This window comes from Triticum dicoccoides, chromosome 5A, assembly GCF_002162155.2.
Source record: "Triticum dicoccoides isolate Atlit2015 ecotype Zavitan chromosome 5A, WEW_v2.0, whole genome shotgun sequence".
Lineage (NCBI taxonomy): Eukaryota > Viridiplantae > Streptophyta > Magnoliopsida > Poales > Poaceae > Triticum > Triticum dicoccoides.
The window spans coordinates 659495390-659511526 of NC_041388.1; the positions used below are offsets into that span (position 1 = coordinate 659495390).

General features: G+C 43.4%; 1 protein-coding gene across 1 annotated transcript; it reads right to left on the reverse strand.

The window, feature by feature from the left end:
• Window positions 1–4698: 4698 nt before the first annotated feature.
• Window positions 4699–11634, reverse strand: LOC119303845 (putative methyltransferase C9orf114). The gene is made up of 10 exons (XM_037580994.1): window positions 11282–11634; window positions 10981–11193; window positions 10826–10892; window positions 10222–10280; window positions 8249–8327; window positions 7335–7453; window positions 7180–7259; window positions 5936–6005; window positions 5435–5512; window positions 4699–5354 (listed from the first exon to the last, which is right to left on the reverse strand). Exons 1-10 carry the CDS (start codon window positions 11546–11548, stop codon window positions 5289–5291), a joined length of 1098 nt encoding a protein of 365 aa, XP_037436891.1. The 5' UTR covers window positions 11549–11634; the 3' UTR covers window positions 4699–5288.
• Between the last annotated feature and the right edge of the window lie 4503 nt (window positions 11635–16137).

A 16137-nucleotide genomic window follows, 5' to 3' on the forward strand; every position in this document is an offset into this window, starting at 1 on the left:
TATGATATTGTCATCATCATCTCGTGCTTGTGATCTCCATCTCCGAAGCACCGTCATGATCACCATCGTCACCGGCGCGACACCTTGGTCTCCATCGTAGCATCGTTGTCGTCTCGCCAATCTTATGCCTCTACGACTATCGCTATCGCTTAGTGATAAAGTAAAGCATTACATGGCGATTGTATTGCATACAATAAAGCGACAACCATATGGCTCCTGCCAGTTGCCGATAACTCGGTTACAAAACATGATCATCTCATACAATAAAATTTAGCATCATGTCCTGACCATATCACATCACAACATGCCCTGCAAAAACAAGTTAGACGTCCTCTACTTTGTTGTTGCAAGTTTTACATGGCTGCTACTGGGCTTAGCAAGAACCGTTCTTACCTACGCATCGAAACCACAACGATAGGTCGTCAAGTTGGTGTTGTTTTAACCTTCGCAAGGACCGGGAAGCCACACTCGGTTCAACTAAAGTTGGAGAAACTGACACCCGCCAGCCACCTGTGTGCAAAGCACGTCGGTAGAACCAGTCTCGCGTAAGTGTACGCGTAATGTCGGTCCGGGCCGCTTCATCCAACAATACCGCCAAACCAAAGTATGACATGCTAGTAAGCAGTATGACTTATATCGCCCACAACTCACTTGTGTTCTACTCGTGCATATGACATCTATGCATAAAACCTGGCTCTGATACCACTGTTGGGGAACGTAGTAATTTCAAAAAAATTCCTACGCACACGCAGGATCATGGTGATGCATAGCAACGAGAGGGGAGAGTGTTGTCTACATACCCTCGTAGACCGTTCGCGGAAGCGTTATATCAACGCGGTTGATGTAGTCGTACATCTTCACGATCCGACCGATCCAAGTACCGAAAGCACGGCACCTCCGAGTTCTGCACACGTTCGGCTCGGTGACGTCCTCGCCTTCTCGATCCAGCAAGAGGGGCGAAGTAGTAGATGAGTTCCGGCAGCACGACGGCGTGGTGACGATGTTGGTGAAGAACAATCTCCACAGGGCTTCGCCTAAGCACTACGAAAACTATGACAGAGGATAAACTAGAGGGGACGGGGTTGTTGGCACACGGCTTGGTATTTCTTGATGTGTCTTGGGTGCTAGCCCTACCCCTCTATTTATATTTTGAGCCTTGGGGTTGAAACTTGGAGTAAAATCCTCCACAAAGTCGGTTTCACGCGAAAAGCAAGAGTCCTTCTCGGACTCCGCGGCCAGACGCCAGGGTTCCCAGCATCTGGACCCAGACGCCAGGGACCCTGGCGTCTGGCCCCTGGACTCCGCAAAACTTCCTTTTGCGCTTTCCAAAAACCTTGTGGGCTTTCCCCTTTGGCCCAAATAAAGTGTTCTCATACCCAAACATTTCAGGAAACATCCGGAACCCCTTCCAGTGAATTCTGAAACCCTTCCGGAGTCCAAACACTATTATCCCATATATCAATCTTTATCTCCGGACCATTCGGGAGTTCCTCGTCATGTCCGTAATCTTATCCTGAACCCCGAACAACATTCGGTCACCAACATACATAACTCATAGTACTATATCATCAACGAACGTTAAGTGTGCGGACCCTACGGGTTCGAGAACTATGTAGACATGACCGAGACACCTCTCTGGTAAATAACCAATAGCGGGACCTGGATGCCCATATTGGCTCCTACATATTCTACGAAGATCTTTATCAGTCAGACCGCATAACAACATACGTTGTTCCCTTTGTCATCGGTATGTTACTTGCTCGAGATTCGATCCTCGGTATCTCAATACCTAGTTCAATCTCGTTACCGGCAAGTCTCTTTACTTGTTCTGTAATACATCATCCCGCAACTAACTCATTAGTTGCAATGCTTGCAAGGCTTATAGTGATGTGCATTACCGAGTGGGCTCAGAGATACCTCTCCAACAATCGGAGTGACAAATCCTAATCTCAAAATACGCCAACCCAACAAGTACCTTCGGAGACACCTGTAGAGCACCTTTATAATCATCCAGTTACGTTGTGACGTTTGGTGGCACACAAAGTGTTCCTCCGATAAACGGGAGTTGCATAATCTCATAGTCATAGGAACATGTATAAGTCATGAAGAAAGCAATAGCAACAAACTAAACGATCAAGTGCTAAGCTAACAGAATGGGTCAAGTCAATCACATCATTCTCCTAATGATGTGATCCCGTTAATCAAATGACAACTCATTTCTATGGTTAGGAAACTTAACCATCTTTGATCACCGAGCTAGTCAAGTAGAGGCATACTAGTGACACTATGTTTGTCTATGTATTCACACAAGTATTATGTTTCCGGTTAATACAATTCTAGCATGAATAATAAACATTTATCATGATATAAGGAAATAAATAATAACTTTCTTATTGCCTCTAGGGCATATTTCCTTCAAAAATTACCATCCTTAGTCCTTGAGATATTTGAAGGCCCCGTTCTTTGAGCTTCCTATGTCTGACGGCATCCCCAAGTACTTCTCGTTTAGTGTTTCGTTGGGAACGTGAAGTGTATCTTTGATCTCCTGTCTGACCGACTCAGGCACCCCCTTACTGAAATAGATTGATGATTTGGAGTAGTTGATACGCTGCCCAGTCGCTTGACGATAAGTGTCCAGTACATGGTGCACCTCAGTTGCTCCCACATTGTTAGCTTTGAAGAACAGCAGGCTGTCATCAGCGAATAGAAGATGGCTTACCGGTGGCGCCGCGCGTAGGAGCTACCTGTAGTCCACCCAAATTGGATGACTCACTTTTAGATTTTAACAGGCACCACAGTCAAGTTCTCTGTGTTGTTTAATGGGAAGAAGCTACAACAATTTATTCCATCAAGAGATATCAGACAAGGGGACCCGATCTCTCCATATTTGTTCTTGTTGGCAGCAGAGGGCCTTTCGTGCCTGTTAAAATCTTTTGAGTAACTCTTGAGATGATGCCTAGGTATGCACGGAACGGGCCTGTTGTTTACCCTCATTTTCCTGGGCCTAATCTATTTCTCTCAACCTCTTAGCCCAATTAATGACAGAAAGTCTAGGTCAGCCAGCGGAGCAGCAGCCCGTTTACGGTGGCCAGGTCACGCTGGGTGATCGAACGAAAAATGGGCAGGTGCGAGGGATGAAACGAACGCCAGATCTGAAGCGTCTATTAGGTTGATCAGATGGTGGAGGATGTCAAATCGTTGTGGGAGGGCGTGGGTAGCTCAGTTTTACTGTTTAGTAATTTGATCAGGATCAAATAAGTCCACGAGAAAAAAGACTAAGCTACCTCTGTAGGTGGACGGTCAGATTTGAGTGGTACTCCATCTCTACCCGAGGGAGTACCAGGGTACTGTAAAAACTGCCTCCTTCCAGGGTTGAGTTTGATGGGGTGCTCTATGGTGTGGCGAGTACATTGATCACGGTGCGCAAGATTGGTTGCGGTGTTTTCTCTAAACATCGGTTGACAAGGTTCTTCAACGACGGAGTGTTGCGGGCAAATATACTCTAGATCAAGCATGATAAACCAACCACATTTCAGTTTATGTCACGCTAGGTTCATGTGTAATTTTAGCCGGTGTGCTGTGACACGCGTGATGGTGGTGCATTGCAGGGCGGTTTTTATGCATTGAAAGCCCGCTGTGCAAGAAGAATGGTCTTAGTGAACCAACTTGTGATTCGATGGTTAGAAGGACGGTGGTACCTCAGCTCACCGGGGTTTAAGCCCTAAACTTGACATTGGTGCTTGCATTTTACTAGATTTATTTCAGACTTTCTGACGATGTGCGTTCAGTGAGAGGAGATGTTACCGTCGACTAATAAGGCGTCTGTGACGACTTCGTTAATGTTAAGATGATGTGTCGGCTCAGTCTCTCGGAGGTGCTCATATGGGTAGAATGTGTGTACGTGTGTTCATAGGGATGAGGTCTGTGCTCATGTATGAGTGTTTTGCGTGTATGCTGTGTTAAAGAAAGGGTCTTATATTACGAGTCACTTGTTATATCGCCAAAGGTGGTCTTATTCCAATTTTATGTGGAGTAGAGAAAGGTGGTCTTGGTTCCATTTCTCTTGGGAGTAAACAAAGGTGGTTAAACTGACAATTTGGTATAGCAACCACACAAAGTGCAGGCTCAAAGACCCTAATCTGGAACTGTGTACACGTATGTGTGTCATACATATTCTATGGAACTGTCAGCTCTAGTAACCCTAATCTGGTGAATTCCCATTCTTATGTGTTTCTGTTTCTTTTACCGGCCAATCCCAAAAGTTGGCTCAGAATCTCATACTCCCTCCGTTCCGAATTACTTGTCGTGGGTATGGATGTATCTAGATGTATTTTAGTTCTAAATATATCCATTTTTGCGACAAGTAATTTGGAACGGAGGGAGTATTTTTTAAGAAAAATCACGTGGCCAGGTCGGATTGATCATGTAACTGAATGCAAAGAAATAAAATTTATCTTATTTTTTGCTTTGGATAACTTGAATCTCGCCTTAAAAAAACAGTTAAATTCAATACCTGCATAGATTATAGAAATAAAGTACAAATTAAATTTAGTCATATTTCTTTCAATTTTGCCTCACAAAACCCCGATTTGGCATAAAAATGTAACGAAATTCAAATTCAAGTTCGGCTCTAGAGGACCATGGTTAGAAATGAACACCGCAAGTCAGAGCAATGTTGCTTGCCATTCTTGCAACCAATGTTTTGACAGCAACCTTCTAAATCATTAATTAAGTCAGCCAAATACAGTAAACTGAAGCTTGATACAGTGGTACGAAGTTGCCAGGTGTGAATAAATAGGCGATACACCACAGATAAGACAACTTGGAGCAAATAAAACAGAACACTCATTTCAGCCAATTTGGAGCAAAGAAAACAAATCACCGACGATAATTATGCTCCCTCTCTAAACACTCTTTTGTGTGGCACTGATCTTCTTCTCAACTCTATCAATGCCCCCTTAAGAAAACTCTACCAATGCTAGCATCAATGCTCAAGCTATCTTGGCTTTTGCCCAGTTTTCCTCTAATTAACCAGGCAAATTCTCTTCTTAATAATGAAAATGTGTGCCTTGCCTGTTTCAAAATAGAAGTTAAAGCTATCACCTATTCTTGCACCTCCTCTTTGCTTTACAGTGCTTGACCCGAGCAGAAAACCCCGTAGGTGCTACAATCCAGCGATTGACCATCAAAAACAAACCCAAGGTGCATCTTCCATGTCTATTCCAAGCGTTAAAGCCAATCCTTTGGTAAGCGCAATGTTGTATTTGCATGTGTCTGCATAAAACCTTCTAATTCGATATCCCTGCTCGCCTGATGGGGTCTTGGAAGTACTGAAGGGATATGAGAAGTGCCTCCTGAAAAATGCTTGTTTACTCTCAGCACAACAAATATCCTGCATAAAGAATAACCTTACAAGCTCTCAAGTGACACATACCTCTGTCCTTATTGTTCTGCTACCTTGGTTGGGGCATGTATTAAAATAAGATGCGAATACATCATTTGCACCTTTGCCCTGTTCGGAGGAATATCTCACTTTAATACTAAGAACAACTGTAGTAAAGACACTAATTGATGACGAATCAGATCACATTATCATCCAACAGAGATAACTTTTTCGTATTTTTATTCAATCATCAAAAAAAATACATCTGTCATACTTCCTCGCTATCATACAAGTGATCAGGTTGCGCAATATGATTGGACTATATAGTGAGACATTCGTGACGACAAAAGTAAATATCAGTTTTTTTTAACATAAAGATTTTATTACTATTAAACACATTTTACAGAAAGTAGCGTGAATGGAGGCACGCTAGACACACAGAGAATGTCCCTTCCTGGACATAGACCAATGTTTGGACATAAGCATCTTATTGTCAAGGTTCTAGACTGGACAAAAGTAAATATCAGATTAAATAGTACAATGCAACCATACATTCAGATTTGGGTCCTCTTCGATGCTTTCTTCCAGACCAGCCAGTCCACCAAACGCAATTAAAAGGTGCCTGTGCAGTGAAGAGCACATTACTAACAGCACATACTCCCGCAATAGAGACTTCATAGATGTAAAGTGGAAACCACGTGAGTACAACCAGGGTTTCAGATCATGGGAACCAGAAGAGAAAAAATCGGAACCTGGTAAGTTCATGCTAACTAGGCTACAACCAGTTCGGGGTTTGAAGCTTCTGAGTTTTGATTGTTTCAGAATTAACATATCACAGAAAGGTAAATACATAGGAGCTCTCGGGTGCATATAAAACCTGGGTGCCCATTCTACTTCCGTGGTTTCATTAAGATATGGCATACATGGTATCCGTGGCGAAGAAAATACAGTCCGACCTACGATCCATCCAAACAGTTTTATCTATACATAGGAATTTTTTGACTTTTTTACTGAGACTACCACGGATGTCATTTCTTCACGAAACTTCACAAGGGAGTAGATTGGGCACCCAGGTTTGATATCCCAAAATTCTAGATTCTTTATATTTTCCTGTTTTTTTTTAATTTAATATTCATATAGGGGGTGGAGCACCCGAGTGCTCCAAATCCTCATCCATCACAGAAACAATTATTTATATACCTGTGCAGTTTAGGAGTGCTTAGATAGTGAACAAGACCCTCTCTAAAAAATCGAAGAGGATGACGTGGTTTGGTTTACAGGCCAGTAACCGCCAGTTTAACAAAGCCTGGATACAAACCAGGAATCAATATAAAAGGGTTTTACTAACACGTATTAGTTCATTATTCCAAGTGAATGTTCATCAATCATCATTGCCTTGGACAAAATGTTTTGTCTGCTTATGAACTGATCAAGCCAAAAAATAATAATGTTTGTTGTTGCTGTGCTAAAAAGAATCCAGCCATTGTGAGGTGATTACAAATGGGAGTTATGACTTCAGGTACAAAAGAGGTGCAACATGTTCAGCAAACTGGCATTTTTGAGCAACTTCTTCCAGATTATCCAATTAAAACAAAACAAAAAATGAAATTGTGCACCATTTTATTTGTTGAACTGTTATAGTTTATGTCTGCTCCAGTTATACCTCAAAATTCTAATGAATTGGCAAATAATAAGTTCATAAATCCTAACACCATATCATCTAGGAAGAAGAAATTTACACATTCAGGTAAGCAAATCTGTTTTTTTTTTAATTCTCAAGAAGGTGGTCCACATACCTGAATGAAGGTAAGATTAGCTCAGATGAAATAATGGTTTCACCATGCTCAGAAGTGCCAATGATATGATCATATCCTTCCTAGAAGTGGTGAAAATAGTAAGTGCTGGCAAAATAAATTCTGCATTTGCATTATAACAGCCTTACAGGCAGTACCTTGTATGGTGAATCATTGATAACACCACTTAAATTTGAAGCATAGCGGACTTTATAGCCCCAATATGATCCCATTTCTTCGCTGGGTGAGGACGGAGGAACGACTTTCCTTATACAAGCTAGACGTACATACAAAAGTTACAATCAAATGGAAAAAACGACACAAGTACAGTTCAATTTACTCAAAACAGAACTAGATGAGAACAAAGAGATGTACACCACAGGTAGACCACAGTTATAATAAAATGGAGTCTAGATTAAATATATTTGGCCACTGAAAACTGAAATGGCTGTGGCTCTCCAATACTTACTTACTTACGAAGCCTTTTATCCCAAACAAGTTGGGGTAGGCTAGATATGAAACCCTTTCACGAGGACTTCCCAGGAGGTCACCCATCCTAGTACTACTCTCGCCCAAATGGGTTTCATACCCAAAAGACTGGCTAGTTTTTACGTTGGCTCGCCAAGCCTATCACAACCCTTAGATATGAAACCCTTTCACGAGGACTTCCTAGGAGGTCACCCATCCTAGTACTATTCTCGCTCAAATGGGTTTCATACCTATGGGACTGGCTAGTTTTTACGTTGGCTCGCCAAGCCTATCACAACCCTCCTCCTTTACCCGGGCTTGGGACCGGCTATGCCTAGAAGACATAGGCGGAGTTGGCTGTGGCTCTCCAATATATATGTAAATTGGAATGTGACTGGCCCAAGTGGGTGCAATAAGAACATGTGGTGAGCTGAAAATTAATGTATGGAAAATTCGTACAAAGTGTGAACCAATACTAATGGTACTTAAACACGATATCTATATTACATAAAAGATTCCTCAATTCTACAAGTATTACCAAAATTTTACACAGAACATCAACATAACCATGTGTATTGCCTGGAGTAATGAAACGGCCATTTACCTGGTGTAAGGTCTCTGTTGGTTCCCATGGCTACAGTTACCCTTTTTCCTTGTTCTAGGATTTGCTCAACCAGAACGTTCTGCAGAATTGTGATAACTAGAATTAATTTCAAATCCATTAGATCAAGATGGTCAGATCTATGTTTTTAAAGCGTCCCTAAGGCGACGCCTAGGCGACGCCTAGGCGTCGAAGCGCTCCCCCTCCGCTTTGGAAAATCGGCGCCTAGGCGTCCAAAGCGCCCGCCTAGGCGTCGCCTAGGCGCCAAAGCGCCCCCCCTCCCTAAGGCGGTAAGGCGTCGCCTTAAAAACATAGGGTCAGATATTTGTCTAGAGGCAATTTAGGTGTAGAACTGTGGATGGGACGGTCTGCATTCTGGCATTTTGTCTAATATGTTAATAATCAATCAAGGGTCGTCCAAAGGAAGACATGCAGACATTTTGTTTAGTACATGAAGCAACAGAATCACATGTTCTATCATGGGTCTGCCATGGGCCACGAAGAGAGGGGGATAATCCATATGGGGTAAATCCGTACATGGTGTCCCTTTTACAAGGAAGACTTGATTTGACACCAAACAACATAATCCAAACTTTTCTAATGACCCATATCATTATCTTTGTATTTAAGCTTATAACTGGCCTAACCAAATTGATATCCTTACTAACTAAATAACCTGTTATACTTATCTCCTTGATCATGGGACTACTCCTAGCTTGGTGCTGCCCTGTGTCATTGGGCATTGTCCATTGACCCACCCATGACATCTTCATTTTCCAACATTTCATAGAAAAAACAATTTTATAGGAACACTCTAATTTAAAAACAGTCAAACACAATAAATTGTGTGTAAACAGTCAGAACACAGTAAATTATCAAAGAACAATTTTGGGTTCTCACTCTAAAGTTGGGTTGGTTACGACTCTGGAACCCCTACCGCGATAGACTCCCAATAGAATTGGTGGCTAAGGAGAGCAGACTTGAGCGCAAAAGGAGGATATTGGCTCCATGGTTGCCCTCACTGTTTGGTCCACGGCAGGAGCATAGCAGCAGGGTGTTCCAGGGGGTGAGCAAGGACTTCTGGTCTGTGGCAAATGATATTAAGACGGAGGTGGAGCGACGGCAGCAGGTTTTCAATTACAGGTTGCACGAACTGCCATGAGAAGTAGCTACTGTGTAACTGCGTGCGTGTTGCATGTGTTGTGCATTGTATAATATTTGATCCCAGCCCAAGTCTTGAGTATCTAATTACTTCTACTTTTAATGAAAGAGTTGGAAACGCTTGTTTGCAGGTTATCTAAAAACAATAATTAATCAAAGTAAAACAACATTGCCCATAGTGGTGGTGCAGTAGCTTCTTCTATAGCTTGAGGACAAGTTGACGGCTGTTATAAACGTATAATTTGTCTTAAACATAACACAGTTCCTAGAGATGATGGTTTAGAATTGAACAAGTGTTCTTATAATCTCAACCCCTAAAATAATAAATCAAACCAAATAGATAATACCACATTGTAGGTAAGCGCAATAGATCCATTTTATATTAGTTTCAACAGCCACAATACGTAATATTGGATTCGTCACTGCTTCTATCAATTATTGTTACATGTTTGGCCGTTTGTAAATGCAACTTAATTCAGAAACATTAATAATTACACAAAGAATAATGACTCCTGAGAAAAAAAAACTAAATGTGCTTGCTTGTAATGAAATAGGCTTGCCACACTCGCAGAGCGGTTGCTTGTTGGCATGAAGCATTACTCAGGGATGGGCATAACTTTATGAATGTTAGATATATTGTTTCCGTCAAATAACTTGTACAGAGTGGGGTATTTAATAGTTTGCCACAATGGTACAAATCGGTTAACTCTCTACATGAATACATCAAGCATAAATCATAATTTAAATTTCAACAAAAGCGTTTTCTCAAACATGTGCAGGAGAACAAAATGAGCATATAAGAGTACCATACACACCTGACTTAACCCAACATCAACAAGTGTACCCTTTGAACGATCCCCGCCCAATGTTACACCTGTCGAAGTTCAGTATACTGTAAGCATCATGTCAAATCATACATGTGGAACATAAGGTGTGATAGAACATCATTCGATATGATATAGCTGATCCTTAACAAAAGTTAGAGATATATAACAGAAGCAGCATTTGCTGAAGCAAATAATTCTACATACATAACCATGTTACCGAGTACCATCGACAGCTCAAGCAGCCCTTAAGAAATACCAGAACAAAAGCCAAACAAAGTATTCCCTCAATGACATGACTGATAGAGTTCAAAATACAATAAGTAACAATCGAACACTGGAATGAAGCTATCCAAGTTATGAAAAAAAGGATAAGTGCAAGACTTACATGGCTGCACCCTAATTTATGAAATGCTTAGTTGTGGTCAATTGGCCATATATATCACAGGAGCCACGACAAATTGCCAAATTCATGTTTTACTACCAAAATGCTCTCTGAATAAACTGAAACTCCATTTCATGTTGTGACCACACACCACAGCAACCGAAATCGAGACCAATGGCAGCACAAGAGAGAGAGAGAGAGAGATGTCACCTTCACGAAATTCAGACCACTCATGCTTGCGCACATGGTGCGGCGCGTCCAGAGGCGGAAGCAACCCCTGCATACCAGAAGCGGCACAGCGAAATGAGCAACCTCTAGAAATCCCCACTTATCAGGTAACCACCACCACCGTAAGAAATTCTCACCACATATTTAAAGTTCTTGTGCATTGGGAAGAGACGGCGGCGCAGGTACTGCGGCGTCTCCAGATACTCCAGTATGCGAACGAGGAACCGCGCACCGCTCTCCTCTTCGTCTTCGGCACCGCCGCCGCCGTTCTCCGCAGGTGGGCTGCTGTCGAAGACAACGATCTCGTCGATGCGGAATACGGCCGCCGCGCGGGCTATCTGACCGGCCAGCTGAAACAGGAGAGGCGCGCTCCTATAAGCATCCCTAGTGTAAGAAATGCAAGGTACAATGAAGGTGATAGGGGACGGGGTTACTGACGAGGGTGGCGAGCTCGAGGGACTGGGCGTTGTCGATGACGGAACCGGCGACGGCGATGCTCACCGTCGGCTTCCCCTTCGGATCCGCCTCCTCCTCCTCCTCTTTCGCGTGCTTCTTCTTCTTCTTCTTGTGGACGGCTTCCTCGTCGGCCGTCGCGGGCTCGCCGCCGAGGTGCTCCGCGGTGTCTTTGCGCTTGTTTTTCTTCTCCTTCTTGTCCTTGTGCCGGGACTTCTTGGCGGCTGCTGCCTCCGCGCATGCCGGATTCATGGCGGTGGGGGTGGCAACGGCGGCGGCGGCGGTCGGCCGGGATGGATTTGTGGGGTTTGGGTCTTTTTTTTAATGGGAACTGGCTGGGCAAAGGGTTTGGGGAGAGTGGCTTCCTCTCCCGTGCGTGTCGGCCCAAGACCAGACCACCGGGCCCGAGCCGGCGGCGGGCGGCCTATGGGAACTGTTTTCCCTTTTTACATGTGATGACCAGCGAACCGAAATCTCTACTCTTTTTTTTTTGACAGCATAACCGAAATCTCTAGTTAACGTGTGCTCCTTCAGAGCCTCACAACGATCAGCGCCACTTACGCGTTCTCAGCGTCTGCCACGTGTCGCGCTTCAGGCGCTTTCTCCGGATTTTTTTTTACTTTTTCGCATGCGTTTTCGGCTTTTTAAACGAATTTTTTTCCGGGTTTTTTCGACGTTTCGATTTTTCATCGGTCTTCCTTAGCTTTTGAATAAAAAAATCACGAAAAATGTGTTTTCTTTTTTTCCTTTCGCGAGAGTCACGGTTTTGCTTTCACGAAAGGCATGGTTTTGTTTTCGCGAGAGTCACGGCCGTGCCTCTTAGAAACGGAAAAAACGTGTTTTCTGTTTTTTTCCTTTGGCGAGAGTCATGGTTTTGCTTCCGCGAGAGGCACTATTGTGCTTCCGCGAGAGGCACAGCTGTGCCTCTCAGAAACGAAAAAAATGCGTTTTTTTTCTTTCATGAGAGTCATGGTTTTGCTTCCGCGGGGGGCACGGTTGTGCTTTCGCGAGAGCCACGGCCGTGCCTCTCGGAAACGGAAAGAAAAAACATGTTTTTTATGTTTTTCCTTTCACGAGAATCGCCGTTTTGCTTCTGTGAGAGGCACAGTCGTGCTTTCGGGAGAGTCACGGCATTGTCTCTCGGAAACGAAAAGAAAAAACGTGTCTTTTGTTTTTTTTTCTTTCACGAGGGTCACATTTTGCTGGTATGATTGTACTTTCGTGAGAAGCATGGCCGTGCCTCCTCGGAAACAAAAAAAAACATGTTTTCTCTTTTTTTCACGAGAGTCGCGGATTTACTTCCGCGAGAGGCATAGTTATTGAGCCTATTGTGTTTGGTTGCCTCTACATGATGGCTTCGGGTGGGTCTTGTACTCTTCTTTTACGAATGAATGACATGTGGTTTACTTAAAAGAAGTCCTGGAGGGTCATGATGGATGAAGTTGATATACTAAAACAAGGTTTGATAAAGGGAATATGAACCTTGGAACCGACGAAAGCATGAAATCATAAATGAATTCCTTGGAAGGGGAGGATTTCTTGGCATGGAGTCATGAAAAAAGGTTGACGGTATCATACAATTAATGGGGGTGGCTGACCGAGGGGAGCCCGACAGAAGGCCTGCCAGAGGGCCCGCAAGGCCCAACGATGAAGGGAGGCCCGACGAAGAGGATAAGCACCATGTGACCAACTTAACCCCCAAGCCGGTGGCGGCGGCAACCCTAGATTGCATTTATCCCTCTGTAAAACCCTATATCGCATCTCTCCACAACCTAGGGAGCTCTCATTTCCATCTACTCCCGTAGAAACAACTCTTGGTAGCAATCTCGTTATTATAATCATTATAACCCCTCACACAAGGTATACCTCCACCATGAATAACAAACATGAGCAGGATGTGGGGTATTACTCTTCGAAGGCCTGAACTTGGGTAAATTCCCAGTGCGACCTCCGCTCTGAGACTTTTGGCTACGCCAGGACCCCTACTGAGGGATCTGATGGTTTTCTACACCGCCAAAGGTGTTTTTTCGATTTGAATGTTAGATGATTTTGGCCACCAAGCAAGATCGTGACGTGTGACCATATAGCAATGTATCATGCTCAGAACTAAAGAAAGAGGCGCAACAAAGCACCTAAATGGAAGAATTTTGTCCCTGCAAAAATTCAAGTGTTTCTTTGGAGGCTGGCCCGACACTCCCTTCCAACTTATGGTGGCATACAAGATAGGAGCATGCACAATACCTTCTCCATATGTGGCTCTACTAACTCACAGAGGCATGCACTCACTCACCAAAGGCTACATCAAGCTCTTGAGCTCTACCTTGACTTCACGACGCCCGTTCGGGTTCAGCCCTCACTAGCAGTGATTCCTCGATAAAGGACGCTTTTATTTACTCGAAAAGTAGCATCGAGCGGATACAAAGCATAAAGAGAAACACCCGCATAGTTAAGATGCACACAACCATCAAACGAACAGTCTGACAAAGAATATAAAAACGACAAAGTGGCAACAGTAAAGACCTATGAGACCGAAACTATGCCTATGTCGACGGAGAAGGTGGACCGATTCGGAGATTATGCAACCACCCATGTTGCGTAAAAACCTCTATGGCCACCCGCTTCAACTGCATACACACACTGACTGCACAACATCTCAATGTGTGTGGGCACTCGTCGATCCTGCTATTACGGAACACATGTAAGGACTAGTGAACCATCAACAAGGAACTGGTGGTTTACGATGGTCTACTTGTTATCGAGCCATATAAAGATTTGCGTTGACGCTGATGTAAGAAGAATGGTGACTATGGTGTTGTTGTAGAGGTGGTGAGGGATGAAAGAGGGACATGCATTGGCTCATTAGCAATAGTGTACCCGATATGTCTGACCGTAAGTTTTGGAATCGATAGGCTATCATGTAGCCCTATATATCTTTAGTTGGAAACCTGAACCTCTTCAACATTCACATAGCAAGCGCCTGCAAATTATGACCTTCATGATGTAACTACCCGTCGCCTGTGCTTCTTTCGCCGCCCACGACTGTCGACATTTCAGTCGCCAGCTGGACTGTGTAATAAAGGGCATTAATTCTAAAAATAATAAGGAACCCTCCGTCAACGAATTTACTCAAACCATGTCTATGATAAAAGTGGGGACTAAGAAGTAAGGAGGATGGTCATGGCATGCCTCCGCAATACTCTCTACATAACTAAATCGAGAAACCTCGTGCGCAACTACATTTGTTTCTCGGACACGATGAAGTATCATCATTTACCGAGCATACTCATCATTATTGGCAATCATCCGTTACCATCGTCCAAGAGACATGGTGCTCTGATGAATTCAAAATGGGTTGCACATGAAGTCTCACTCGGTCACAATAGACAAGACCCCCTAAATCTTCCTCAAGTTGTAGCCCATGAGCAGTACACAAGCTTCCAAGGTGAACTTCTTGAATAGGCATCAAACTGTTATGAAAGCCATGTGTTGAACCACAGAGTGTCGCTCTCAACAATCCAAACCTAAGTCCTCATGGAAGATTGCGTCCATGTTAAACTTTATACAAAGTTAACACCGGTCTAACCCACCTCTATTGCCTCGTTGGAGCCTTCACCTTCCGCACCATGGTATTAGTGACAAGTCCTCTACGCGCGCACGCGGGGGAGGGGGGCATTTTACTCATCGTGGGGAACCTTCCACAACTCCCACCCAAGTGAACTAGTAGGTCAGCATGACTAGTTCTATATCGTTCCCTCTAGGTAGAACCATACCTCCTAGAAGATTGTAGCAAAGGAGCTCCTCAATAATCGTTGTACCTAATCTCTCCCAAGGTACCGCGGAATCCACATATTCCCTCAGATGAGAAATTCCCAAATCTCTCTTGCTCCGATCACAGAGGAACAACATGTGACATAAAGTCCTCTAGGTTCAAGACCAGTTATGCATAAATGGGCATAAAATTGAAATCTTTATATGACTATCCACGAGAGTGCACTAGCAAGGGACTATTCCATGTAAAACCCTCAATTACAAAAATGCATTTTGGAATGAACACATCCCGCTCATAGTTTATTCCAAGCCGGGTGTGTTGCCATTCTCCCTTCTCCTTCATTCAATTGAGCTCGAATTCTATATTTCAACCTACACGCAGCATGATACACCCATTTCACAATAAATATTTTTTGGAGAATCCTCGCAACATCCACCTATATTTTTTTTGCAGCGATATGCCCTCAAAATAACGACTACCTAGGCCCTCATCAAGGGGTGAGGACGTTCTTCAGAAATTCCCATCTTGGGATATCTCCTCTCGACATGTTTTGCAACTATTGGTAGGTGAGAATTGTACTGAGATTATACATTGGATGTGTCATTTTATTCTCACTCTTTTGTCCGACACTTATGTGAATTTGATTGAGATTTATTCCATTTGTTTGGTTAGTGATAATTGACCAGGGCTTAGCCAGTGATCATGACCAGTTATGATGAAGGGTTAAGATGTAATCACTAAAAAGTTCCCTCATGATCCCTACCCTCCACTATTAATACATTAATAGAGTGGTGTGCCTAATCCCTTGTTAACCCCCATGTCCTCTAATCATACGATGGATTTAAAGTCATGTACCCATGTCTCGTCCCCAATTCCAATTACCCCTAACCAAATACACTGTATGGTTCATAATCCCAATTCGGGTAAGTTTGTAACGAGACTCCTAATGCATCACATGCATCTTTAGGGCATGATCCCAAATATGTTTATGTTCCAATTTTTTTCGAAAACAGTCAACAAAGGTCTTCAAGGAAGACAATGTGGGATGACACTCTCCCGACTCATCTCCTTC